Consider the following 27,267-nt stretch of genomic DNA (forward strand, 5'->3'; position numbering starts at 1 on the left):
CCTCCAACACAGCCGCAAGGCCCTGCCCCCGAACCACTCCCATCAGGGCCTCCAAACTGCAGAGTCCCTAACACAGCTCCCAGCCCTGTCCCACCCCGGCCTGCCCACGCTCGGCACATAGTAGGAGCCCGGAGTCCCCACCTTCCCTTAACCCTCATCACGAGACACCCCCCCCCATAACCCAGGGCATCACCCCCCGCCACGCGCTGGATCTGCCCCCACAACTCTCCCCACCTCCAAGTACACGCCCCCCCGCCCCGCGCCAGCGTCACTGCACACGCGAGGAGCCGGAGACTGCATGGATGGGGCAAACCCCAAAGGCCTTTTTAAAAACTACTGAGAGCTTGGTCGGGGGGCGGGGGGGGCAGGGGAGAAGGGGAGAGGGCTAGCAGCCCCCGGCCACGAAGTCGAAGTCCCGGAAGGCGGCCTGCTCTGCGGCCGTGAGGGGCCGCGCGTCGCGGGGCGGGCTCAGCGTGGGGGCCTCCCCCGTGAACTCCTCGTCGAAGTTGCTGACATCCGTGCGGCCTGACAGCGTGGGCACGAAGGGAGGTGGCAAGCGTCGGGCCAGCAGACTGTCCCAGACCAGTGTCTAGGTGGGGGAGAAGGGGGAGAGAGGGAGGGGGTCAGCAGGGGGAGTGGGGGGACGCAGGAGGTGCCCAGGCCGGCCCTGCATCTGCGGGGATTAGCATAAGGAGTCACAGAGGGAGGGGTCCATGGGGGCTGGGGGCCCAGTAAGGATCACAGTTTATGTATGGGGAGCCCTGGGGTGGGGGGAGAGGGAGCCCCGGGTTCATACCCAGGAACCAGGCCAGCCTGGAGGAGATGTGGGTGTAGGAGGGTAAGTGGGCATGAAGGGAGGGGAGGATATGGAGGGGACAATGCTGGAGGGGAAGTAGCTGTCTGGGTAGGGGAGAAATGACTAGGCCCTGGGGGTTGGGGGGGATGACCAGGTCTCTGGTGGGGAGTTGGCCAGGCACATGGGGTGACCTCACCCTATAGAAGGGCTGCTTTTTCACATCCTCAGCATCTCTCTCGCTGGAGCCCAGCCTCCGCTCGGGATTCCTCCGCAGCAGCTGGAGGGAGGACAGTTGTCAGTCTTCCCCCTCCTGGCCCCAGAGCCCCTGCCCAGGCCCAAGGTGGGGGTGCTCCTCACCCTGCGCATGATGCCAATGGCTTCAGCTGATAGGAAGCGTGGGTAGCGAACCTCATCATTGACTATGCTGTCAAATACCTCTTCCTCGTCGTCCCCTGGAAATGGGGACTGGGGACAGAGAGAGCCAGGGTGAATTAGGCCCCTCCTCTGGCCACTCCTCTCCCAGCCCCACCTAAGCCCTCGGCTCCAGCACACTTTCCCCTGGGTGCTGGCTGATGTGAGAAGGTAAGTACCCCATTTTACAGATGAGAACACTGAGGCAAGGGCGGGGGGGCAAAGCCAGCTGCCTCCACCCCACAGCACACCGAAGCCCCGTCTGATCCCACAGCCAGCACAAGCAGTTTCCAGCGTCATCCCAGGGTCAGGCAGGGTGGGGGCAGCCTGGGGCCTTACCTCACCAACCAGCATCTCATAGAGCAGCACGCCCAGCCCCCACCAGTCCACAGCCCGGGTATAAGATGTGTCTGTCAGCACCTCGGGTGCCAGGAACTCTGGGGTCCCACAGAATGTGCTGGTCCGGTCCCCAAAGCCCATCCCTGGGGGCAGGAGGGCCATGTGAGGAGGGAGGGGTGCTCCCAGAGGTAGGCCAGCCCAGCGTGGGGTGGCCCGCTCAGCCAGCCAGCCCCATCCCAGGGTCAGGGTGGGGGGTAACCCAGGGAGGGCTGGGGACTCCATTCCCTCCCCGCTCTGTCTAAACCCCAGAGGCCAGCCCTTCAGATCCCAACCGCCCCCCTCACCCTCCTTGCAGAGGCCAAAGTCTGCGATCTTGACATAGCCCTCGGTGTCCAGGAGCAAATTGTCCAACTTCAGGTCCCTGTGATGGGTTGGGAGGGGGATGTAAAGAGGGATGAGTGGGGGTCTGGGCCCTGCCTGAAGCCTGAGGGCCCCCCGGTGGGCGGAGCGTGCGTACAGGAGCTGAGGCACGCACAAGGCACACACCTGTAGACAATCTTGTGTTCGTGGAGAAACTGTAACCCCAGCACCACACAGGCTGAATAAAAGCTGCAGAGAGAAGCTGGTGTGACGGAGCCAGGCCTCTCAGCCAGGAAGGAAGGCCATAGAAGCCTGGCTCCCTCATCCTCAAAAGCCCCCCAGACATCCCCCCAAAAAACTCCAGGAGGGTGGGGGGGGCAGGGGCCGAAGGGTGGAGGGGAAGGGGGGGCTGCCACTGCCTGTTGGGGGTTGAGGCGCGGGTGGGGAGCTCACACAGCGCGAGGTTCAGAGAACACATCACTGTGGATGTGCAGCATCAGATCCCCGCCGGCCGAGTACTCCATCACGAAGCACACGTGCTCTGGTGTCTGGAAACAGCCAAACAGGTTCACCAGGAAGGGGTGTCCTGCTCTGGTCACTGCTGCCAAGATCCGCTTCTCACACATCAGGCTGGGTAGGGTAGGGGGCGGGGGTCAGAGACCACAGCAGTCCCCTACCCCATCTCCCACACTCCAGGGTCCTCGATCATCAGCTGTTTGCTGAGGACCTCACATAGCTGCGCAACCTTGGGCAAGCTGCCTAGTATCTCTGAACCTCAGCAGCTTTGTCTGCTAAACACGCACCCGGAAGCCATCTGTCATCCTAGTAACAGCCCCCTGATATCCCTTTAGGGAACAGCCAGGGGGGGCTAATGGGAACACCCCATTCCCCTGGCCAGGAATTGGTTTGGGAATGGGCAAGCCAAGGAAGTGGGGCTCAATCTCAGGATTTCTGCTGGAATTATTAAGGAAGAAGGGCTAAAACTACTGGATGAGTCTTACACGGCTGGGGCAGGAGGCTATCTCTGTCCCCTTGAGAAGACTGCAAGCAAAGCCTACAAAGAGGAAAGCCGACTGAGAGATGTCATGTGAGCACCTGGATACAGACATGCCTGAAGGTAGTCCACTCCTGGACTTTTCTGATCCAGAGCAATAAATTCCTCTTTTGCTTAAGCCTATCTGAGTTGGGTTCCTGATCAACAAAAGGAGGTCAGAAAGCTTAGGGACAATCTCAGCGCCTCTACTGGGCCTTCTTGCAGGGGCCCAGGTAGTGCAGAATGCTCTTGATGCATCCTCTCACTTAATCCACCTGACCACCCTGCAAGAAAGGCATTATTACTCCCCTTTTATAGACAGGGAGGCTGTGGATCAGGAAGGCAAAGTGACTTCCCCAGACTCTCCAAGCACATTTGTGGCAGAGGTGGGGTTTGAACCCAGGACCCTGACTCAAAGCAGAGGTGGGCCATGGTGCCATTAAGGGTACAGGCTTCAGAGCCTGAGTCCCTAGGCTTGAATCCCCAACCTGCTGCTTACTGGCTTTGTGACTTTGGGCAACTCGCTCAACCTCTCTGTGCCATCAGCAGAATGGGAACCATAATGGTATTTACTTCATCAGTCTGTCGTGGAGGATGAATGAGTTCCTGAACATAAGGTGCATAGTGGGTGCTTTCTAAGAGTTAGTATCTTAAGTACTAGCTTAATTAGTGCCAGTGACTGTTATGAATCACTGTCACAGCAGCTCCAGAGAGGGCACTGCTCTGTCTCCCATCTTCCTGAAGAAAAGACTGAGGTTCTCAGAGGGCCTGGGCTGGGTCCCCACCTCTCCACCTCATCTCGGGCCACAATGTCGCCTTTCTTCAAAGCCTTGATGGCGAACAGCTCTCCGCTGGGCCGGAATTCAGAGAGCAGCACCTGGAACCACAAAGGGCAGCGATGACCTTAATGGTCAGCCCGGGAACTCCCTGTTCCCCTAACTCCTTGCCCCCTGCCTCACCTTTCCAAAGTGACCCCGGCCCAGCACTGCCAGGAATTTGAAATCCTCGAGGGTCAGGGGCGACTTCTTCAGAGGGCTGTGGAGAGAGGACACTGGTGGGGACAAGGACAGCAGGCAGGGGTGGTGGGTGGTGAGCAGGGGAGGGGTGTCACCTGCTCAGGGCGGGGCCTGGGGTCTCCTGGGTCTCTGAAGGCGGCTCCGGGGTGGTGGTAGTTTCCTGGATCGGGGAACTCTGTGGCAGAGAGAGGGAAGTCAGAGGCACCCATAACCACAATAGCCACCGAGGCTCCCGTCACCTCTCTGACCTCACTTCTCCTTCCACTTGCCCTCTTGCTCACTGCCCTCCAGGCACGCTATCCCTCCCCCCACGCCCTGAACACACCAAGCACGTTTCCAGCCCAGGGCCTTTGCATAGGCTATTCCCTCTACCTGGAATCCCCCCACCCCGACATCTGCACAGCTCCTCCCTTACCTCCTTCAGGCCATTCATGCAGATGTCGCCTTCACAGGTGGTCAGCTGACCATCATATTAAGTAACTAACGGACCCCCCACTCCCTGCCATACCCACACATACTCCCTGTCCCCTTTCACTGCTTTTTTTTCATGCTATAAATATATTTTACCATTTACCTACATATTTCCTTTATGGGTATTTGCCCTAAAAGCTACTTAATTCTTTATACCACATGGGCATGTAACTTTGAAAAGAGTCAAAATTCATATTGTAAATGGAAGAGGGTGGGGGGGACTGGGTGGCTCAGTCAGTTAAGTGTCCAACTCTTGGTTTCGGCTCAGGTTGTGATCTCAGGGATGTGAGATCGCCCTGTATCCAGCTCCGCGCCCAGAAGGGAGTCTCCTCTCTCTCCCTCCCCCTTCCTCTGCACCCCCCCCCCAATAAATAAATAAAATCTTAGAAAAAAATACATGGTGAATGGGAACATATTACGACTGGTTCATCATCATCTACTACAGACACAGTTCTAGAAATGCAATCAATACAAGTAGGTGGCTGGTGGGAAAGACAGGCCTCTCGTGCCCCAGCCACCCTCCCCAGAACCAGCCACCATCAATGATTTCCTGAGTACCTTTCTAAACATATTCTATACCCACACAAGTAAAAGTGATGGGAGAGGCTCCATTTCACTTGTTTCCGCTATTGACAATATTCTAATCTTGCCTCCCCTACTGGACAACCTGTTATGGAAACCACTCTGTCCCAGCACTGGGAGACCAGCTTCATTTGTCACAGCCCACCTCGTCATTTACTTAGCACTGGCTCTCCTATGGATGGACGCTGCCGTTTCCACTTTTGCCCACACAAAGCCGCTGCAGTGAACTTTCCGGATGCGCACAGTGTGAGCGTCCAGGATTGGAACTCCTGGGTCAAGACGATGTCCATTTTTAGGGCAACCAGCTATGCCCTCCTAAGGAGATGCAACAATCTACATGCCTGTCTCCCTGTGCCCTGCCTGGCATTTGATGGTATTAAACTTTTGGATTTTGTTTTGCCAAACTCACCTGATGACCTATCTCATTATATTATTGTAAATAAAATACAGAAGCATATACTATCATTTTTTTAAAGATTTTTATTTATTTATTCATGAGAGACACAGAGAGAGGCAGAGATATAGACACAGGGAGAAACAGGCTCCCCTCAGGGAGCCCAATGTGGGACTCGATCCCCAGACTTGGGATCACGCCTTGAGCTGAAGGCAGATCTCCAGCTGCTGAGCCACCCAGGCTTCCCCCCTGCTTTTTTCTTTTTTTTTCAAATGAGGTATAAAATGCATAAAATGTGAGCTGGGCCAAGGGGCCTGCTCTTATAAACATGTCCATCTGGGTATGCATTGCACGCAGCGGGGGTGGGTAAACGAGGTTTGGTACAGTACGTGAGCCGAGAATAGCTTTTACATTTTTAAGGGGTTGGGGGGAAAAATCAAAAGGAGAGTAATATTTTGTGATCTGAGAAAGTGATAGGACATTCCAAGTTCAGTGGAGATCCCTGGGTGGCTCAGTGGTTTGGCACCTGCCTTCAGCCCAGGGCGTGATCCTGGAATCCCGGGATTCAATCCCACATCACGCTCCCTGCATGGAGCCTGCTTCTCCCTCTGCCTCTCCCTCTCTCTCTGCATCTCTCATGAATAAATAAATAAAATCTTTAAAAAATAAATAAATAAAGTTCAGTGTCCATCCATAAAGCTTTAACCAGAACACAGCCATGCCCACTGGTGTATGTATGTATCCCCTACAGCTGTTTTCTACAATGGCAGCGTTGAGTCACTGTGACCAAGACAGTCTGGCCCACAAAGCCGAAAATATCGGCTCCATGCCCCTTTATGGAAAAGGCGTGCTGATCTCTGACCTACATTAAGAGGCACAACATAAGGACACCTAGGTGGCTCAGTGGTTGAGCGTCTGCCTTTGGCTCAGGGCATGATCCTGGTGTCCTGGGATTGAGTCCTGCACCGGGCTCCCCACAGGGAGCCTGCTTCTCCCTCTGCCTATGTCTCTGCCTCTTTGTGTGGGTCTCTCATGAATAAATAAAATATTTAAAAATAAATAAATAAATAAGAGGCACAACATGGCCATGACCCCAACAGGCTCCCTCGTATCTCCCTCCTATCAATGATACCCCCCCACCCCACCCCGAGAAAACCACCATCCTGACTTCTATCTTCGAAGTGAGTTTTATACATGCTTGTTTTACAGGCCAGTGCACAGAGCACAGCAAGGTGAAGCAGCTTGCCGTGGGTCACACTGCAGGAACATGGACCCAGGTGGCCTGGCTCCTGAGATCATGTTTTTATTCAGAATAGAGAATGCGACCACCTGCTTCTAGCAGAGATATGGGACCCAGGGAAATTCCTGGTGGTGTCTGGGTCTTGAGTGGGTAGAGAAGCCTGGAAGATCCAGGTGTGGGGGGAAAGGAGTGGAACACTCACCAGGCTTGATGGGCTGGAAGGAGGACCCAGAGGACTCTTCTGGGGTAAGCTATCCAAGGCAGTCCCAAGGTTCAGCTTCTCCACAGATATATCACTGCAGACCAAGAGAGGAGGGTGTGTGTGGGACCAAGCACCCCAGCATGCAACCAGGGACAGCCTAGACTTCAGAGAGCACCCTCCTTACCCTGTGGAGCGGACCTCGGGGCCTGGAGAAGCCCCAGGGCTGAAGGTGCTTGTGGCCGTGGCATTGGGGATGAGCCTTCGAAGCAGCCGCACCCAGGTGGCAACATCAATGTTCATCTGCCTAGCGCGCTGAAATGCTTTCCCTGGGGCGGGTGGAGGGGGGTACAGGGGATGGGGGTTACCCTTCATGATACTCCTGGGACCCCTGGCTTCTTCCCTACCTTGACCACTACCTCACCTTGCTGCTTGGAGAAAATTTTCTTCTGCCTTCGGAGCCGGGGTATCCTCTCAATGACAGGGTTGCGGAAGGTAACCTGGAGAGAAGGGCCAGTGGGTAAGAACTCACTCCCAGCTCTAGGTGGTGTGGAAGCCCTGAGAGCGTAGATAGGCACACCCTTATGTTTTGCGGGTTCGAATTACTGTGGCTCCACATCCAAACAGAGTATGAAGATGTTGTAACTTATTAAGGGGTTAGAAAACCAATCCAGTGCCTGGTAGGGCCACCTCCTGAAGTGCCATCTTAGAAAGTCAAGAAGCAGGCAACCAAGACCTCCTCTAGGGGTGGGGTGGGGGGTCCTGACCCAACAAGAGGTAAATGCAACTCCAGCAAGGTCCTACATCATTTAGGGTCATGATTCCCCAAGTGGGGCCCTGGACCAGCAGCAGCACCTGGGGCCTTGCCAGAAATGCAGATACCCAGGCCCCTGCCTGGACACACGGAGTCAGAAATACAAGTGTGGGGTTCAGCAGCCTGTGTTTCAACAAGCCCTCCAGCTGGTATGGGGAAGCCACTACTCTAGCTGCATTCTCCCAACTCCGAAGCATCTTCTAGAAGGCGCCAAAGTCACAGAACTGTGTGACTTTATGTGTGTCTGATACGCTCGCCACTAGCCACGTAAGGCTATTTAAATTCAGTAAAATTTTAAGTAACATGAAAACTTTAGTTCCCTGGTCACACCAGCCATGCTCTAAGTGGCTGGCGGCTGCTATGTTGGACGGTGGACATATACAACATTCCCATCTACAACAGAATGCAACTATTGTAGGCTCATCGACAACAGAACTCTAGAAAGTTCTATTGACTGGCACTCTGGGGGAGGCGGAAAAATAGAACAGAATGCTACAAGTGAACGTTGAGGGCCAGCAGGCTTGCCTCAGAACTTGCCCCCTTCCCCTACCACCCCCACCATTCCTGCTTGGTACTGGCCGGTCTTCCTAATGGAAGAGCAATGTCACTGCCCTGCCCGGCCCTTCTGCTCTTTTTCTTCAGTGGGGCTCGATTATGAGATCATGTCAGAACTCCCACATGGAGATGTGGATATGTAACAGGGCACACGTATGTGTTAGGGGCACACTTAAAGAATTTTTGAGGAAAATTTTGACTGAATGAGGGGGCCAATGGCTTTCCTACTCTGTGTCTCTGTTTCCTCCCCCGTCAGAGGTGACTAATGACGATCCCTCCTGAATCGATCCCTCCTGATTCGGGTTGGGTGGAAGTGGGTCATTGTAAGGATTAACAAGTTAATGCCAGCAAAGCAAGTAGGACAGGGCTTGGCTCACACCACAAGGGATCAGCTAGGAATGTTATTTAGAACATGGGCTCTCAACCAGGGGACAGGGCAATGTCTAGAGACCGTTTTGATTGTCACAACTTGGAGGGAGGGTGGTGCTGGCTCCCTCTGGGTGCAAACTGGGGATGCTGCTCAGCACCCTACAGGACAACCAAGAATGATCCAGCCCACTATGGCACACTTGTCTCTAGTGCCAAATGCAGGACACCTCAATTTAGACTTTAATCCTAACACCACTGTAGAAGGAATTTCTCTCTACTCGACTGTGGCTCTGACAGCAATCTCCTTGATGTGCCACCAGGTTTTTCTTTTCTTTTTTGGCTTGGTGAAATTTTGCAATTTCTTTTCTTTTCTTTTTTTTTCTTAATTTCTTCCCTTAAAACAAAACCAATCCCAGCTTAAGTTGTGTCACTGAAGTAACTAATTATATGTATTTCTCTATCAAGATTCAGAGACCAATCCAACACATATATCTTCCCTTTCTAGAAAACCGCGAGTAGGCAGATGCAAGAAGTATTTTCATAGGGTCAGGGGTCGGGCTGTACCTCGGCCACCAGGCAGCCCTGGGGCTCCATGTCCAGCTGCACCTCATGCCTCTCATTGTCCAAGAAATCCTCCAACTTCAGGAATTTGAGGGCACAAAGGCCCCGTTGGTCCCGCCAGAACACGGCCAACTCCAGTTCCCGAGCCTGGAGGGAGAGGAACGGGTGCCATCATTTGGCACTGCCCAAGGAGGATTTGGATCCTCCTCCTGGATCCAGGCCCTGCCATCCCCCAACTTAGCTCACCCTTTCCAGCTCCAGGGTGAAGCTCTGGTCCCAGGCGCTGGGGCCACACGGCTTCCAGGATGTCTGCCCCACCACCGTGTTATCCAGCTTGAGCACAGTGCTAACCTCGCCTGGAATGAGGGGTGGAGGAGGATGTCGGGAAATGTTTGGAGTTGGGGGGAGGCATCTTGGCCCATATCTTAGTAAAGAAATCCTCCCTTCCACCCATCACATTCTGCTACGCTACCCTCACAAAGCTTTCACATCAAGGCATTTAATCAACTTCCAGTTGATTTCTGTGTATGATGTGAGGTAGAGATCCAAATTCACTTTCGCTTTATATGCAACTTCTAGCAATATACTCCTAAGAACTTACCCTGGAAAAATGCATGCAGGTATAATGGGGAGATGCATATATACATATATATCCATATATGCGTATATAAGGGACCCAAACTAGAAATATCTATAAATAGAATATATAAGCTATAACATAGCCTTATTAACTGATATTCAACAATTACTATATTTTACTTTAAAAGGCCCCCACAATTGATATGGCTCAGTCTAATAGTCTAATGGGCTATTAAACAGGAGTTAAAAAATATAAAAATAAATAAACAGGAGTTAAAATAAATGAATGGACTATAGCTTCATGCAACGACATGGATAAACTTCCCAAACTATGTTAAATGGAAGAAGCCATTACCATGGAATACATTCTGTATGATTCCACGTATGTAAAGTTCAAACACCAGGCAAAATTAAACTCTGTTGTTTTGAGATGTGTACATAGATGCTAAAACTACGAAGAAAAGCAGGGAAATGATAACAATGCATCAGGGGAGTAGCTACCTCTGGACAGGGAAAGGGACTAGAAAGGGGAGGAGGGGCAAGGGGGTTTCTAGAGAGTTCTATTTCTTGACCTGGGTGGTGGTAACGTGGGTGTTTGTTCCATTGTTATTCCTCTTTTATACATACTTTTTCCTATACATCAGATTTTTTAAAAAGTGGTAAAATTCATATAACATAAAATTTATCACTGTAATCATTTTCAAGTTTACAGTTCACACTGTTGTACAACTACACCACCATCCATGTCCAGAACTTTTTTCATCTTCCTCAACTGAAACTGTCCCCACTAAACAAAAGTTCTCTTCTCCCCTCCAACCCAGCTACTGGCAACCATCCTTCTTCCATTTCTATGAATTAGACTACTCTAGGTACCTTATAGAAGTGGAATAATACAGTCCTTGTCTTTTTGTGACCGGCTTATTTCCTTTAGGGTGATGTCCTCAGCTTCATCTGTGGGGTAGCCTGTGTCAGAACGCCCTTCCTTTTTAAGGTTGAATACTACCTACTCCACCGCACACACATACCACATTTGGTTTAGCCATTTGTCTGTCAATAGACACTTGTGTTGCTGCTACATTTTGGCCATTGTGAATAATGCTGCTATGGACATGAGTGTCCAACTATCAACTTGAGTCCCTTCTTTAAACTCTTTTGTATATACACTCAGAAGTGGGACTACTGATCACATAGTAATTCCATGTTTAGTTTTTTCACAGTGGCTGAAGGACTTTATGTTCCCAACAGCACTGCAGAGGATTCTAATTTCTCTACTATCTCCCTAACACTTTTTTTTTTTCTTAACAGAATCCATCCTAATGACTGTAATGTATCAGTTTTTTAAAGTGTTACAAGTGTGTGACACCCTAAGATCCCCACTGCATCTCACTCCTCCAGGCCTTAGTGCCCACTCACTGGTGTTCTCAGCTTCCACTTTGAGGCTGCTCCGGCCACTGAGGCTTCCACTGCGGCTGTAAAGGCCCCGGGCTGGGCGGCTCAGGAAGGTGGTACGGCTGTCAGGGGTCCCAGGCACCCCTGCCGCGGGTGAGGAGCTCCAGGGGATGGTCTCTGGAAGGTCCTTGCAGCCTACCACACGTACCTCCAGAGTTCCTGAGGGAGGGGCAGGCTCAGGGGGACCCACATCTGGGCCAGGCCAAAAGGTGGGGACTGCAGGTGAAGTGGACATGTCCAGATGTGGCCAGCATACAATCAGGGTGGAACAGATCTGATACTGGGATGGCTGTACCCAAGTGAGAAATATGTGACAAGGGGGAGGGGGGAGATTGGGGTGGGCCACACTGGGAAGGGGCTCTGAATGCTTGGGATTTAGTGACAGAAGATAGGTTTAGGGCACAGGCTGATGATCAAGGCAATGGGGAGCTGGGTTGGACTAGGGGTTCTGGGGTAGGATTCAGGGAGCTGACCTGAGGTCCGAGATGGGGGCAAGGGTCTAGGGCAGGGCTGGTCTCTAAGGGAGAAATAGTAGCTGAGCGGTCTAAGGAGGGAGGAGCTGGCTGACTTTAGGGTGGGAGAAGACAATGGTTCCAGACTGAGGGTTCTGAGAGTGAGGGGTGGTGGGACTGGGCTGGGGGGCTCTGGCTGTAGGAAATACCAGGGCCAGGTAGGGAAGGATAGTGATGGGGACATGGTGGGCATGGGGGCCAGAGTCCAGAATCAGCGGGCAAGCCGGGGCTAGAAGTCCAGAGTGCATGGGGGTGTCTGGCCTAGGGAAATGGGGCCCAGGGCTACAGGGTTAGGGTGAATGGAGAACGGAGGGAACAGTGAGATGGGAGTCCAGGGGTAGGGAGAATGGAGATTTAGGTTAGGGGTCTCAGGACTTGGGGAGAGGCCATCCAAAGTACAGAGCTGAGGAGGCAGGACCCACCTGTGAGTGGCGCGGGCTTGCACAGGGTGCTATAGGGCGTTGGGGGAAAGGGCCCTGCCAGGCGGGCACTGAAGGCTGCAGATGAAGCCGCAGCAAGCTCCTCCCGCAGCAGCCGCCCCTTCGGGTGGTCTGCGGGCAGCTCCCCGAGCCGCCGCTCCAGCGCCTCCCGCAGCAGCCCCAGCTTCTGGTTGGACTCGGTTAGTTTCTCCTGGGCCTGCGACGGGAGGGACAGAGTGTGGCTGGCGGGGGGGGGGGGGGGGGGGACGCCTAGCTAAGTCTTACCTGGCCCAACCCCTCAAACCATCCGGGTCCTATTCCTTGGCTCTCGGAGCGTTAGACCCCGCCCTCGACCCAGGCCCCGCCCCCGACCCAGGCCCCGCCCCCGACCGAGGTGCCGCCCACTGAAGCCCCGCCCCCGGCCGAAGCCTCCACATCCCTCAAGGCCCTCCAGGTCAATTCCCGCCCCTTTGCTGGCCCCGCCCCCTTGCTGGGCCCCGCCCCTCGCCGAGGCCCCGCCCCTCACCTCGCTGACCGCCTTGCGGTCCGGAGCCTTGGCTGCGCTGAGCAGGCGAAGCACGTTCTTGGCACCCTCGGCAACGGCGTGCTCCACTCGGAAGTGGTGCCTCAGCTCCTCGATGCGCAGCTCCACGGCCCCCAGGTCTGGACTCCCTGTGGGCGTGGGGTGCCAGGTGGTAAGGCCAGCCTAGGACCCGGGTTCAGCCACCCCAGCCCCGGACACACACTCATGCATGGAGACAGGCACTGGCCACCAAGACGTATCACGTTTTTCCCAAGCAAGCGGTCACAGTCGGTCAGTCACACTTCCACCCAGATGCAATCACTCTTTTGTCCAAACACCGTCACCCGCAGGGACTATCCCAGGAACAGAGTTAGGCTGTCATACAGGGACAGTCATCTACACAGGTACACTATCCACACAGGCTTAAAGGACATGTTGGCAGGGTCCCATTTCATCCCCAGGTCCTGTCACAGGACATTATGGCCATTTGGACAGCCAGAAGGAGACAGACACACAGGCATAGGGACACATGGAGACAGTTTGGCCATATCCATCAAAATCACAATTGTAATTGCCCTTCAATTCAGCAATCTCAGCTCAGGAACCTTATCCCAGAGAAACACCTCTGCCCTTAACATACGTACTTGGTTATTCACTGCAGCCTTCTTTCTAAGAGCAAAAGATTGGAAACAACCCCGTTTGCAGGAGTCATCTGGGTAAACGAATGTGACCGTCCACATAGTGAAATATAATGCCGTTGGGAGAACAAGAGCACTGTCACACAGACATCACCACACTGTCATGCACAGGGTAACCGTGGCATTCTCACTTTGTCACCAGAGTAGGTACACTGTCACCCACAGGCAGAGGAACACACGTTCTCACAAAGATACAGTCACACTGCCACACAGGGACATTGTACTGGACAGAGAGACATGACCACAAGACACAAACCTCCTATGGGACACATTTATACTGTGGCAAAACTCTGGGGCTCTACCTCCAGCCCAAGAAACATCATCACACTGGCACATGGATAAGGCACAGGGATAGGGCAAAGAAATGCCATCACACAGTCACACAGACAGGGTGGCATCATCGGTCACACGCCCCAAGATCCCCTATTACAGGGACACAGACCAAGTGTCACACCCAATAGGAAGTCACAGGGACACAGCCATGGCCCAATACAGGATGACTACAGTTACTCGATGGCACAGAGATAGGCATAAGGACACACTGTCACTGGAGGCAAAAGGCCATGACCACACTACCCATGGCTGGAGGGTCCGAGGACAGTCTCACCATCCTGTATAATGACCCAGACTCGGACCCTAGTGCTCTGTCAGAGAGAGTCACGCTACCACTCACAGGTGTGTGACACTCACCTAGACATCAACAACATGGACACAGTGTCACAGGAACCTTGATATTTGCAGGCACATCACCTTACAAACACAGTCACACTCTCACCCCCAGGCCTATTGTCAACATGTGTCCAGAGAGTCACCAAGACCCTTACACTTACAGGGACAAAATCACACCACTAGTCAAGATTACAACATCACCCAGAGGCACAGGGACATGATCATACCATTGTACATGGCCACCAAGAAGCCCATGTAGGTATTCCCAGTACAGATGAACAATCACACTGATGCCTCCCATACCCCAAAGACAAACCCACCATCATCTGAGTTATATACCCCACTGCTACGGGGTGAATGTTTTTATTCCCCCAAAAGTCATATATTGAAACTCAACTCCTAATGTGATGGTACCAGGTGTTAGGAGGTGGGGCCTTTGGGAAGTGACCAAGTCCTGAGGATGGGGCCCTCCTGAATGGTACCAGGGCCCTAATAAGAGATGCCCTTGGAAAGCTACCCCCACCCCCACCACAGGAAGACACACACGGCAAAAAGGCGGTGGTCTTTGAACCCAGAAGAGGGCTCTCGCCAGACACTGGATCAACACCTTCATCCTGGAACTCCAGCCTCCAGAACTGTGAGCAATAAATTTCTGTTGTTTAAAAGGCACCCAGGGGGATCCCTGGGTGGCTCAGTGGTTTAGCGTCTGCCTTCGGCCCAGGGCGTGATCCTGGAGTCCCAGGATGGAGTCCCGTATCGGGCTCCCTGCATGGAGCCTGCTTCTCCCTCTGCCTGTGTCTCTGCCTCTCTCTGCCTCTGTATCTTTCATGAATAAATAAATAAAATCTTAAAAAAAAAAAAAAAGGCACCCAGTCTATGGCATTCTGTTACAGCAGCCTGAACACATTAATACCCCTAACAGCTCGCACAGCGCTTTCTCATGGTAACACACTTACTGGGACATACACACTGCCCCTGGTCCTCACAATGTCACATTAATACTGATACACATTAGTAACATAGCCACCATGACCCTTGCACACAACATATATCAAGGTCTTGTCATGAAATTCAGGTGGACAATTAGCTTAAGACGCTCCCAGGTATTCATTCACACACGGACACATACATGGAAACAGATACACACTGTGGACACCCACAGTTCCTACACGACTGGGGCCAACATGACAAGGTGGCAGGGGTCTGCAATTTCTTTTCATAAAGAGCTGGAGAGTTGGGGCACCTGGCTGGCTCAGTGGTTGAGCATCTACCTTTGGCTCAGGGCGTGATCCCGGGGTCCTAGGATCGAGTCCTGCATTGGGCTTCCTGCTCAGCTGGGAGCCTGCTTCTCCCTCTTCCTCTACCCATCCCCCTCTTTGTACTCTCTCTCTCAAATGAATAAATAAAATATTAAAAAAAAAAAAAGAGCTAGAAGGTAAATATTTTCAGCTCTGTGGAACACACAGGCTCTGTCTCCCCTGTTCAGCTCTACTGTCACAGTGAAAAGCAGCCTTAGGAGACAGTAAATGGGGGAATCCCTGGGTGGCGCAGCGGTTTGGCTCCTGCCTTTGGCCCAGGGCGCGATCCTGGAGACCCGGGATCGAATCCCACATCGGGCTCCCGGTGCATGGAGCCTGCTTCTCCCTCTGCCTATGTCTCTGCCTCTCTCTCTCTCTCGTGTGACTATCATAAATAAAGAAAAATTAAAAAAAAAAAAAAAAGGAGACAGTAAATGAATGGGCATGGCTGCGTGTCAGTAAAACTTTATTCACACAAATAAAAAGGCAGCAGCAGTTTTGGTCTTGGGGCACCGCCAGGACCTGACCTAGCACAAACCGTCCATGGGACAAAATGGGAAATAGGCCAGGAAATGGTTAGGAACGGGTCTGGGTCATCCTGTGAGTCACAACAGCCACCTCTCTGCCTCAGAAAAGGTCCCCATCTGGGCTGAGGAGCTGAGCTCCACAGGCCAGAATGCAGGCTCGTCTGTCTCAGGGTGAGGGGCTCACCTTGGGCCTCGTCGGGGGCGGCCTGGCTCTCCAGCTGGCCGGCCTGCAGAGCACGGCGGAGCTGCATGCGGATGATGTCGATCTTGGTCTTACTGTCCTGAAGCATCTGCTGAGCTGTCAGCAGCAGCTTCCGGTCCTGGAGGCAGAGGTGGGCTGTAAGGGGCAGGCTAGGCAACTGGGCACTGGCTGCTGGCCCTCTGTCCACACAGGCCATGGCGACCGTGACACAGCAGGAATATCCGTGCATTCTTTTGTGCAGATGTAGCTCATGGCACTTGAATCCCTGCCACCTGCCACCTGGGTAACTCCAGGCAAGCCACTCCACTTCTCTGGGCCCGTTCCCTCATCTGCAGGGACGGGAGCACTAAGGCATCAGCTGCCACCAGGCTGAGGATTGAAGGAGCTAATCTGGGTGCGGGCTCTGATCCGTGCCTGGCAGCCAGAGGCACTGAATTTGTCAGCTGTCAGAATGGCATACACGTGGGTGAGGGTTCCTTGAGGCGGCTGTAGCCCTGACTGCAGCCGCATAGTCAAGTTCAAGGGTGAGTGGGGGGTGCTGTGTGAGACAGTCTGCAGTAAGTGGAGTCCAGGGACACCAGGCCTGGGGCACAGGGGTATCTGTTTGACAACTCCAGGCTCAGGGTGTGAATTTAATGGTCTGCGTGTCTGTATGTCAGGTGTTCTGCTGGCCTGTGCCATGTGTCCTGGGTGTCACATGATGGCATGTGTCTCTGTGTCTAGAGGTGGTCATAGTGGTGACCCTCCATGGATCTCTAAGTGCTGTTACTGCTGTCTCTCTGGATGTTATGACAGCATACATGTGTGCCTGTGTTGATAGGAGTCTCTGTGCCTCTAGATGTTATGACTATGGGTGTGTCTCTAGATGTTAGGATGATAGCATGTGTGTGTGTAAGTGTTGACCTTGCTATGTGTATATGTGTCAGCGGGATGCCACCAGGAGAGGCCGAATGCTGCCCCAGCTGTGGACATCCCTCAAGTGTCTGGGATAATTGAGTATAGGGTGGGGGGGGACGGGCTCTGCTTTGTGTCTAACATCACACACAGCCATCCTGTTTCTCACATGCCCCCACAGGCTGCCCACATCCTGGCCTGGCCTCTAAGTCACCCATCGGTCCCTCCGTCCCCAACCCAGAGGGTCCCAGCTTCCCATGGGGCAGAGAGATATAGGTGGCACCCTGGTTCCCACCCCCAGCCTGTGATCTGCCTGCCGGTGTGCATGCACACAGGGGGATGCGCACACAGGCTGCACCTACCTTGGTGCTGCCATTGCTGTATGTCTGGATCATGTTTTCTGCCCCCTGCTTCACCTTCAGCTCGATGGCCAGCTGCTTCTCCAGGCCAGCCACGCGGCTTAGGTTGGTGGCCGAGCAGGCCTGGCCACTTGCACCAGGGGACAGGGGGGCATCTATGGAGAAGGGGGCAGGTAAGACAGAGTCACCATGGCCCTCGCTTTCCTACCTAAGAGGCTCTGCCCAGCTGAGAGGATTCACCCCCTGCCCAGCCTGGGTTCTGCCCCCCAAGGCCGGGTAAAGGAGGAAATGAGGGCCAGGGCCCAGAAGGTCCCCCCACTCCAGCCCTCCCCTCATCCCTGGGACAAGAGCAGCATCAGTGAGTGTAGGCTTAGCGTCCAGGTGTATAGAAGTCCTCGGTGTTGGTGTGACTGTGTACTGAAGCCCCCAACTACTTCTATGGCTGTGTGGGAGTCTGTGGGTTTGGGTGTGGTTATGTCCGTGCCCACAGGGTGTTGGCATGACTATGTAACTCCTTAGGTGCTCGTGTAACTATGTGAAATGCCAGGTGCTATTCAGAATGACTGTGTGAGGCCTGGGTGCTGGGGTGACCCCTAGGCACATATTTCCAACTTTTGGCACAAGAGTGCATTCAGATCCCCATGGGCTGGTTAACAACCGTGTCTATACCGGCTCTGTCAGGGTGTTGGTACAGTCAGGCACACGTGTCCCTGGATGCTGGCATGTTTCTGTGTGAGTGCTAGAGAGTAGTGTGACTGAGGGGAGGGGGGACATTATATGCGGATGTGATCCTATGAAATGGTGGGTGTTGAATGAATTGTCTCTGAGAATTGACATGACAGGCCAGTCTCCAGCTGCTAACCTGTCTAGGTGGCGTATGGGTGTTTGAGAGTCTGTAAGCCTTGTCTGTGTGGAAGTCTCTAGCTGTTGATGGCATAATGTGCATCTGTAAAGGTCGGACAGCTGTGTGGGTGTGAATGTCTGGGGGTTGGTGTGATCATGTGTGAAAGGCTCTAGATGTTGTCCCTGTGTTGCTGTGACCATATGTGCATCTGTCTGGGTGCTGGGTGGTAGTATGGAAGTCTCTGGGGATTCGCATGCCAGCATCTCCATCCTTGGGTGTTATCAAGGTGCTGGTATATACTGTGTGTCAGGGTCTCTGGCTACTGGCATGATGTGGAAGGATCCTTGGTCACAAGATGAAAAGTTCTGTGATGACTTGCATGACACCGCGAATTTACTGAACCCTTTTGAACCGTACACATATGATTGAAATGATCAATTTCATGTTATGTGTTTTTTGACCCCAAGTAAGAATTTTTTAAATAAATAAGAATTAAGGAAATTTTTAAAAGCATTCTCAGGGGACGCCTGGGTGGCTCTGTAATTGAGTGTTTGCCTTTGGCTCAGGGCGTGATCCCAGGGTCCTGGAATCGAGTCCTGAATCAGGCTCCCTGCAGGGAGCCTGCTTCTCCCTCTGCCTATGTCTCTGCCTCTCTCTGTGTGTCTCTCATGAATAAATAAAATTTAAAAAAAAAAAAGCATCCTTGGGTGTTGTCCGGATGTTGTTACAACTGTGTGAGTCTTCAGATACTCGTGTGACACCATGTAAGGCTGTTGGTGTTTGGCTGCTGGTGGTGTGATGGTGTTAAGCTTTCCCTGGGTGTTGGTTGGTTTTTGGTGTTTTTTTCTGATTGTGTGTGGAGGCCAGTGGTGACAGCTGGGCTAGGCTCAACCCTGGCGGTTGAACCCCCGAAGTCCCGCAGCCTCTCAACCCTGGAGAAGCCCCCCACTCACCTCGGGCAGCAGCCGCTGGGTCAGGCAGCACCACATGGGCGTGCAGCTCCTGCAGCTGCTGGTGCAGCAGGTCCAGGCGGCGGGAGGAGCCGCGCAGCAGCAGCTCCACGGGGCCGAGGCTGCGGCCCAGGTCGGTGGTGGCCCGCCGCAGGTTCTCGGCGCCCTCCTTCAGCTTCAGTTCCTTGCGGATCTCGCGCCGCAGCCGCTCCCGCTCCAGCTCCAGCTGCTGCTGCACCCCCGGAGCCGCCAGGTCCGCACCTGCCAGGCCCAGCTGCTCCAGCAGGGACCAGCTGCGCGGCTCGCTCTGCGGGAGACGGAGCGCGGTCAGTGGGGCCCGGACACCGCAGCGCCCAATGCGCTCAGCCAGCTTGGCCTGGCCTCCTCCCGGCCGGGGGCTTCCAAAACATGCTCCGACCCTCCAAGCCAGGAGGTGAGACGTGGTGCTGTCCCTGCTTCCTGACTGCCCTAAACTGTGACGTCCCAAGGGCATAGGCTTCCTCCTCCTCTGGCCCCTGAGGCGAGGGGACCCCATAAGTACTGTCCCGTCTCCCTTCATCTATTTCTTATGCAGTAGGATTCTGGAGGACAGGCACCACTATCTCACCAGTGTGCCCCCCCAAATGAAGAGGTCCCTAAATTCAGGCCCTATCTCCCATTGCCCCCCCAACAAGGTCCTGAGGGCAGACCCCTTGTCACTTCTGCTGTCCCCCTAGGGTAGGAGGTCCCAAGGGTAGGCCCCAACTCCCCTCTACTGTCCCTAAAACTAGGCCCCAAGGGCAGGCTCCATTGTCCCTCTGCTGCTCCTCAAACAAGGAAGTATCAGGACAGGCCTCTGCTGCCAACCCCTCCCCAAAACAATGGGGTCAAGATCCTTTGAGCAGGCCCCCTTCCTCTCTGCTATGCCCTCACGCTGGGAGGTGCCAAGGGCAGGTCTCGTCTTCCCTCTGCTATAACCCCAAACTACATTCTAAGGACGGGCCCCACCTCTCTCCTGTTGTACCCTCAAACTAGGAGGTCCTGGCAAGCTCTGTCTCCCCTGCTCTCATCCTCTACAACCGGGCCCTAAAGAGCAGAGCCCTGTCTCCTTCCTTCTCTATTTCCCCGATCTGGGAGCCTCAAAAAAAACCCCACGTATTTTCATCTTCAAAACAGAAAACTCCTAAACCCATCTCTCCTTGGTCCAAAATCGAGAGGTACCGAGGGCAGGACCTCCGGTCTGTGTCACCGGGGTCCTCTCTGGCCCCCCACCCCGACCCCAGCCCCGACCTCCAGCTCCTGGTCCAAAGGGGGATTGGCCTCCGCCATCCTGGGTCCGGGCTGAGGGCCCCGCCCTCTTCCTGAACCTCAGCCCTCCCAGGGCCTCTTGACCGCCACTTCCTCTTTCCTGCTAGCTCCCAGCATCCCCTGCGTGGGGCCAGCTCTGGGGCTCTGGGGCACCTAGAGGACCTTCCCTCCCTGTGCCCTCTCCGGGACTAAGCCTGACTTCTCAGGAGGCAACCAGGGACAGCCCTCCCTCGACATCCTAGGAGGTTGCTAAGGTGTGCACACACCTCACATGCTCGCTAGTGTAGACATGGAGACCAGCCTCCTTTGAGTATATGCAGGCTCCAGGGGCTACCCTAGGTGTATACATCCTCTCGTGTACCTATAGGTGTGTGCACAAAACAAGGCAGGCACGTGTGTGCCCACCCTGTGCCTACCCCATGCACACAGATACACACAAGCCCGCCAGAGAGGCTTCTATGGCCAGCCCCCTTCCTGCTGACGCAGGCAGTCCCTACTTCCGGCTTCCTCTCAGTCTGGTCACCCACTGCTGTAACCACAGGTAGGGCCCAGCCAGGCCAGGGCCACCTCTCTGAGCCCTACATCATGAGGAGACAGTGCTGGAGGGCTGGGTTAAGAGTACCCACAAACCAGCGGCCCACTAAAAGCCAAGTATGACTATTAATAATAAGAAGAGTAGTTTTTAGGAGTTCTGCTGAGGTCACCTAATGCGAGTTCATGAGGTGGGTACTGTCATCACCCCATTTTCAAGACAAGGATACCAAGGCCTGGAGTGGTGATGTCATAACTTGCTCTGAGGCCCCACAGCCAGCAGGAGGAAGGGCTGGGATTTACTTTATTTTTTTTAAAGATTTTATTTATTTATTCATGAGCAACACAGAGAGAGAGACCGAGAGAGAGGCAGAGACACAGGCAGAGGGAGAAGCAGGCTCCATGCAGGGAGCCCGACGTGGGACTCGATTCCGGGTCTCCAGGATCACGCCCCGGGCTGCAGGCAGCGCCAAACCGCTGTGCCACTGGAGCTGCCCAAGGGCTGGGATTTAAAACAGGAGTGCCCAGAATCTGCTCACCCTGTCCAAGTGTCAGGCCTGGCACTGAATGACAGTCCCCACTGGGAGGACCCATTGCACAGATGAGGAAAGTCCTTGTTGGCTCCCAGCCAAACCAGAGGGCAGCTGTCCCCAGCAAGGGTTCAGCTGAGAGTGTCACTCTCACCATCCTACCAACCCATCACATGAATCCTGAGCCGCTGCCACTATTCTTCCCTACTCTCCAGGCGAGGAAACAGGCTGAGAGAGGTGACAGTAGCAGTTCGGGGTGGGGGAGGTTATCCCCACACACACCTCCAGGGCCACTGAACAACATCCAGAAACGTTTTTGGTTGTCACAACTAGGGGTGGGGAGGATGTACTCCTGGCATCTTTTGGGTTGAGACTTGGGAACCTGATCAACATCCTAAGGTGCACCGGACAGCCCCCGCTTCAAAGAATGATTTGGCCCCAAACATCAATAGCACTGATGTCAAGAAACCCTGCAATAAAGGACACAGATTCACACCCTGGGCTGCTGACCATGACCACCAGTAAGGATTTCTCAGCAGCTCCACCTGCAGAGCACAGGCCCATCTACATCTCTCCCTTTGGACTATGAACACCCTTGTAGACCCATTTTTTTGGTGGCAGGACCATGGCTCAGAGAGGCAAAGGCACTGGGTCCAGGACACACAGTGAGAAAGTGACAGAGCTGGAATTTAAACCCAAGTTCACCTAATACTACCAGCTGGTGACCAGTGCCCGCCCACCACCCAGCCCCATCCCATCCCTAGCAGGCAGAGCAGGGTACAGCCAGGGTCCAGGCCAGCTCAAATAGGGACAGTCCAGGCAGACAGGAAGAGAAGCTGAGGCCTGAGAACACGCAGAGCAGGGAGGGAAGGAGACAGGCCCAGCCTCCTGGGTTCTCTTCCCTTGGGTGACTCACTCCTACCCAGAGGGCAGAGGTGATCCCTGGGCCAGCAAGGCAAACCCACGAATCAGGAGCCTGGCCCAGCCTTGGAGAATCCCTGCTTCCCCACCTCCCACCTCCCACATGAGACTCAGGTCCAGAGGGTCCACCTCCCAGAATCCCCCCCTTCCCAGAGCAGCCAGGGCCCTAGACCCTCATGTCCGGAGATTTCAATGCTTTGGGCGTTTCCGGAATCTGGACAGGACATCCGTTTGCCGGACACAAAACAGACAGGCATACGTCGGGACAGACAGAGGGACAGGGTGGCAGGCCCAAGCAGGCACAAGGGATGACCGGGAGGGGGGAACAGAGTGGGGAAGACATGGGAGGGGGGACAACAGCACAGGTCCAGCCTCATTCCAGGAATCACGGCCTCCACCCGGGTCATGTTTCGCACATGCCAAGTGCATGCATGCGCCAGGGGATTCCTACAGAGCCCTCCCAGGGCCGGGGGTAGAGTCAGAAACCCCGGCCCACCCCAGCCCCAAGGTCTGACCTTATGTGATCGGCAACACCAGATACGCCCAGCTCCACGGCAAGGCTGACAGGCCATCAGCAGGACTGGGGTGGGGGACAGGGAGTCATGGGGGAGACACAGAGGGGATGGGGGCAGGTGCAGAAGGAGACGAAAACCCAGTTACACAGCAACCACAGGACAACAGAGGGATTTTGAGGCACTACTGAGGGCACCAGAGGCACAGGATGTGCCTCAGATTCTGAACCGAAGGTCAGAAGTCATTCTGGCCTGGCTTGTCACAGATGTGGAAGGTGAGTCCAAGGCTGTGATATTCACAAGGTGGTACACGGAGAACCTGGCTGGTGGCAGGTTGGTGCCAGGCTGTGTGTGTCTGCGTGACCCAGCCCTGCCACCCATGCCCAGGTAGTGTTCCAGGTCCAAGAGAATCCCCAGCCTGGGATAAGGTTCCACCTGGTAGCCCTGAGCGCGGCCACTGTGGGTCCCCCATTCCTCAACCTAATGAGGTGACTCTAGGACACTTCCGCCAACAGGTGCCAATCTGGGTGGCGTCCGGATCATCATAAAGCTCAGTCTGGAGGCGGGGGGCCGCCAGAGCTTTGTTGTGCGGGGGAGGGGCACGGACCGAACGGCCTCCTCCCCTCCGGGCCACTGCGCCAGGCACCTGCCCCAGGTGGAGCGGCACCTGCCGGGAACCGAACGCTGGGGTGGGGGAGAGGGAGTGCCGAGTCGAGCGGCGGGGGCGGCGGGCACCGGGACGCACAGCCAGCCACAGACACTGGAGTGGAGCCTCCGCCGCGCCCCCTCTAATCCTCGGGCAGGGGCGGAGCTTGGGGGTGCAGCGGGGCCTTCCGGACCTCCCCGCTCCCCCTCGATGCATACCTCCACCTGCCGAAAAGGGGACCGCGCCCGCTCCACCGTGTTGGCCCGGGGAGGGGGCGCCGGGCACGCGGGAGGCCCCCGCCCGGGCCGACCCGGGCCGCGGGGGACCCGGCAACGCGCGGGCGGGGGTCCCCGGCGCTGGCCGGCCGCCGGGCGGCTGCGGACGCAGGTGCGCCTACCTGCACGGCGTCGCTGGCCATGTCCTCGCGCCGCCCGCCAGGGGTCCCCGCGCGGAGGGAGGGGCGGCGAGAGGAGCGCGCGTGCGCCCCGCGCGGGGCGGGGAAGGGGCGGGCGCGGCGCAGCCCCCGCCGGCGCGCGGCCCGCTCCGGCCTGCTCCGCCCGCTCCGGCCCCGCCTGGCCAGGCCGCCGCGTCCGCGCGCCGCGCCCTCCGGCCCCAGCGGCCGCCGGGCCGGGTCACGTGACCGCCGAGGTCGGCGCCCGGGGAGGGGGCGGGGCGGCGGGGGCGCGGCTCCCGGCGGCCCCCGGGGCTGCGGGTCCCGCCTGCGGGGCTCTGCGGGTGGGCGGCCGCGACCCCCTTGCCGGCTGCTCCCGCGCGTGCCTGGGGCCGCTCCTCGCTCGGCCCCGGGGTGCCCCAGCTGAGCGCGCGGGAACCCGAAGGAAAGACTCAGCCGCGTTAAAGCGGGGCGTGGCAGAGGCCTCCGGGCCTCCCGGGACCCCTCTGAAAACAAAAGCGGTTCGCCTCCCCCGCCCCGCCCCCTCCTTTGCAAACTCGAGTCTCCTGGGAAGGATACCCCGTTGCCTGCAGACGGGCTCTGGGCAGATCTGGGTTCAAATCCCAGCATCCCGTGCCTTGAGGGAGCCCCCACATCGTGAGCGCCTCAGCTGTGAGACCGGATTTACCAACCCACCCCTCTGGTGTCGATAAAATTAAGTGAGATCGTGCATGCCCAGGGTTGAGAAACTAGTAAGGACCCAATAAGTGTTAGCTGCTGTGGCTTTTAATGGGATTGCCCTTGCTATGAAAATAGCTTGAATCCCGGCTCTGTCACTGGCTCTGGCTGAGGGCCCTAAGGATCCTGTGGCCCGCTGAGACTCAGTTTTCCCTGTGGTACGAGGCAGACCTTTTCTTCGGAGCTGTGGCATACAGGTGGGGGTCCATAAATGCAGGCTCGTGCCCAAGTGGAGGAGGAGAGTGGAGGCCTCCATGGAGCTTCTCCAGGGTCCCCGGAGTCTCCAGAGCGTGCAGCTTGGCTCTTGGCTGACCTCGGACTCCCTTAGAAACCGGGTGAGTGAGCCAAACCTTGGTCCCTGGGGCTCAGGGCGGGGCGCTCCATGGAGACTGAGCCTGAACTTGGGTGCCCTGCAGGGACCAGCCAAAATGTGGCGGGCTGAGGGTACTTTGGTTACCTAGGGATGAGGGCTGGATGTTTACTTTCCCTTTTTTATTTAGAGGATTTTAACAGAAAGAAAAAGAAGGAGGAGAAGGAAGAGAATGACACCGACCTGGAATCTGCCCACTTCTCACCCCTTCCCCAACCCCCAGCTGGTCTGGTCCCATCGCTCACCTGGACCAGCACAGTAGCCTCCTCCCAGGGCTCCCAGCTCCACCCTTTACTTCCTAGTATATTTTCCCCAGAAAAGCCTGAGGATGCCTGTGAACACCTGAGTCAGGTCCTGTCCCTCCTCTGCCTAGATCCCTCCATGGCTCCCACCTTCTTTAGAGTAATAGCCAAAGTCCTGCCCAAAGAGCACAGGCCCTGCACTATTTACCTCCGTCGTGAAGGTGAACTTCCTTTTCACCTCTCTTTCCAGGTCTTCCCCTTGCTCACTCCTTCTAGCCACGGCAGCCTCCTGGCTATCCTTGATTATTTATTAATTGAATTCAAGAATCCTTTGAGCGATTTCTTTTGCTTCCAATTTACAGATGAGGAAACTGAGGCACACATCTCCTCAAGACTTTTCTTACAGTTTAGGTGTCTCCACTTAAACATCACTTTCTCTGAGAGACCATTCCATGCTGTCATATTTATTTAATCACTCCTCTGAAATTGCTCAGCATTTGGCCTATGCTCACTCAGTCTTTGTGGAATGAGTGAGTGGACACAGTGAGAGCTATTAGAATCCCCAGTTATAGACCTGGGATGTCTATACCCCTTGCCCTGTCTTCTCCTAATGCTTCAGCCCATCTATTTTACAGGTGGAGAGGATGTGGCAAAGCTAGGCTCTAAGCTGGCCCAGGGACTGGGCCACTGTGATCATGGATGGGCTTTCTGCTGCCTGCCAGATCCCAGGCTCCCTCCTCCCTGGATGGAGCTGGGGAACCCTGCCAAATTCTCACTCCAACTTTCCAACATTCGTTTATTCAGTGGATATTTATCGATGCCCGCTGGGGACTTTGGTGGCACTGGAAACAGAGTCGCACTCAGGTTTGAAACAGGGAGACCAAGGACTTAATGTGCAACCTCATCCAAATATGATAACTGCACTGGCACCTCCCCGAGGCTGCTCTGGCCCCTCTCCAATCTGCTCTGGGGCCTCGGAAACTCGAAGGTTTCCCCCACCTCTGCCTGCTGGAAAACCTGTCCCTGGTTCTCTGGAGGTCTTCAGAAAAACACCTGACCCTCCCCTGATCTATAGGGTAGCCTTGTCAGGACTCTGCCCACCTGTCCAGCCACATCCCCCTCTTCTCCCCTCATCCCCATCCAGCAACACTGCCCTTCCTTCTGTTCCTAAAATATTCTTACTTTGCTTCCAACCACAGGGCCTTTGCTCTAGCTGTTTTCCAGTCTGGAATGCCCTTCCATCCCATCTCCCCATGGCTAGTATTTTCTGATCATTTAGGTCTCTGTTTAAATGTCACCTCCTCTGAGAGACCTTTTCATACCCTGTCCTATTTATTACAATTATGGCCCCATTTTATTTAATTGTGGCTCCTCTCTGAAATTGCCCAACGTTTGGCCTGTGCTCACTCAATTTTTGCAGAATGAATGAGTGGATACAATGTGAGGTGTCAGGAGAAAGGTATCCCAGAACTGTTGATGCCTTATGCAGGCAGCTGCCCCACTGTGGAAGAGGCAGAGGGGCTGGCACCGGGATGAGGACAAATTTGGGAACCGCAAAGTAAGTAAAGAGGAGAAGAGTGTTTAGTTGAAGGACCATCAGGGGCAAAGCCCTAGAGGTGGATGAGGGAGAACCTGGCATGTCCTAATTCCTCCCTCACCCCCCATCTCCTGCTCCACTCCCCTCATTCATGCCACTCTGGCAAACAGCCTCCTCACCGCTCCTCAAAAATGCCTATTCCTACCTCAGGGCCTCTGTATTTCCTGTTTCCCCTCTGCCTGCAATACTTTTCCTTCCTGCCTTGGCATTCTTTCTTCTTCACTTCATTTCCATCTTTGCTCAAATGCCACCTTCTTTTTATTTATTTATTTATTTTTTATTTATTTATGATAGGCACACAGTGAGAGAGAGGGAGACAGAGACACAGGCAGAGGGAGAAGCAGGCTCCATGCACCGGGAGCCCGACGTGGGACTCGATCCCGGGTCTCCAGGATCGCGCCCTGGGCCAAAGGCAGGCGCTAAACCGCTGCGCCACCCA

The 27,267-nt window shown here is 55.0% G+C and overlaps 1 protein-coding gene across 3 annotated transcripts; it reads right to left on the bottom strand.

Annotated features, from left to right (window-relative positions):
- Positions 1–295: 295 nt before the first annotated feature.
- On the bottom strand, positions 296–24,022 carry PKN1 (protein kinase N1). 3 transcript variants are annotated; one of them, XM_077859652.1, is made up of 22 exons: positions 23,888–24,022; positions 19,067–19,370; positions 17,273–17,424; positions 15,999–16,134; positions 12,626–12,771; positions 12,103–12,316; positions 11,133–11,327; positions 9,387–9,496; positions 9,144–9,287; positions 7,266–7,341; positions 7,029–7,170; positions 6,845–6,938; positions 4,051–4,130; positions 3,899–3,974; positions 3,725–3,816; positions 2,360–2,536; positions 2,093–2,155; positions 1,891–1,967; positions 1,547–1,689; positions 1,154–1,261; positions 993–1,073; positions 296–589 (listed from the first exon to the last, which is right to left on the bottom strand). In XM_077859652.1, exons 1-22 carry the CDS (start codon positions 23,906–23,908, stop codon positions 386–388), a joined length of 2,835 nt encoding a protein of 944 aa, XP_077715778.1. In that variant the 5' UTR covers positions 23,909–24,022; the 3' UTR covers positions 296–385. The 3 variants fall into 3 exon arrangements, with proteins under 3 accessions (XP_077715778.1, XP_077715776.1, XP_077715777.1); XM_077859650.1 differs by lacking the exon at positions 23,888–24,022 and adding an exon at positions 22,848–22,919; XM_077859651.1 differs by lacking the exon at positions 23,888–24,022 and adding an exon at positions 20,333–20,463.
- Positions 24,023–27,267: the final 3,245 nt, after the last annotated feature.

Source organism: Canis aureus, chromosome 19 (genome assembly GCF_053574225.1).
Source record: "Canis aureus isolate CA01 chromosome 19, VMU_Caureus_v.1.0, whole genome shotgun sequence".
Taxonomy (NCBI): domain Eukaryota; kingdom Metazoa; phylum Chordata; class Mammalia; order Carnivora; family Canidae; genus Canis; species Canis aureus.

What these genes read in the sequence shown, in the direction of transcription:
- PKN1 (XM_077859650.1), bottom strand. Translation starts at nt 22,904, where the DNA reads ATGGCCTGTCAGCCTTGCCGTGGAGCTGGGCGTATCTGGTGTTGCCGA. An exon ending in GGTGTTGCCGATCACATAAG is followed by an intron (nt 19,371 to 22,847) that starts GTCAGACCTTGG and finishes CGTCTCCCGCAG; the next exon opens with AGCGAGCCGCGCAGCTGGTC. An exon ending in ACAGCAATGGCAGCACCAAG is followed by an intron (nt 16,135 to 17,272) that starts GTAGGTGCAGCC and finishes CTCTGCCTCCAG; the next exon opens with GACCGGAAGCTGCTGCTGAC.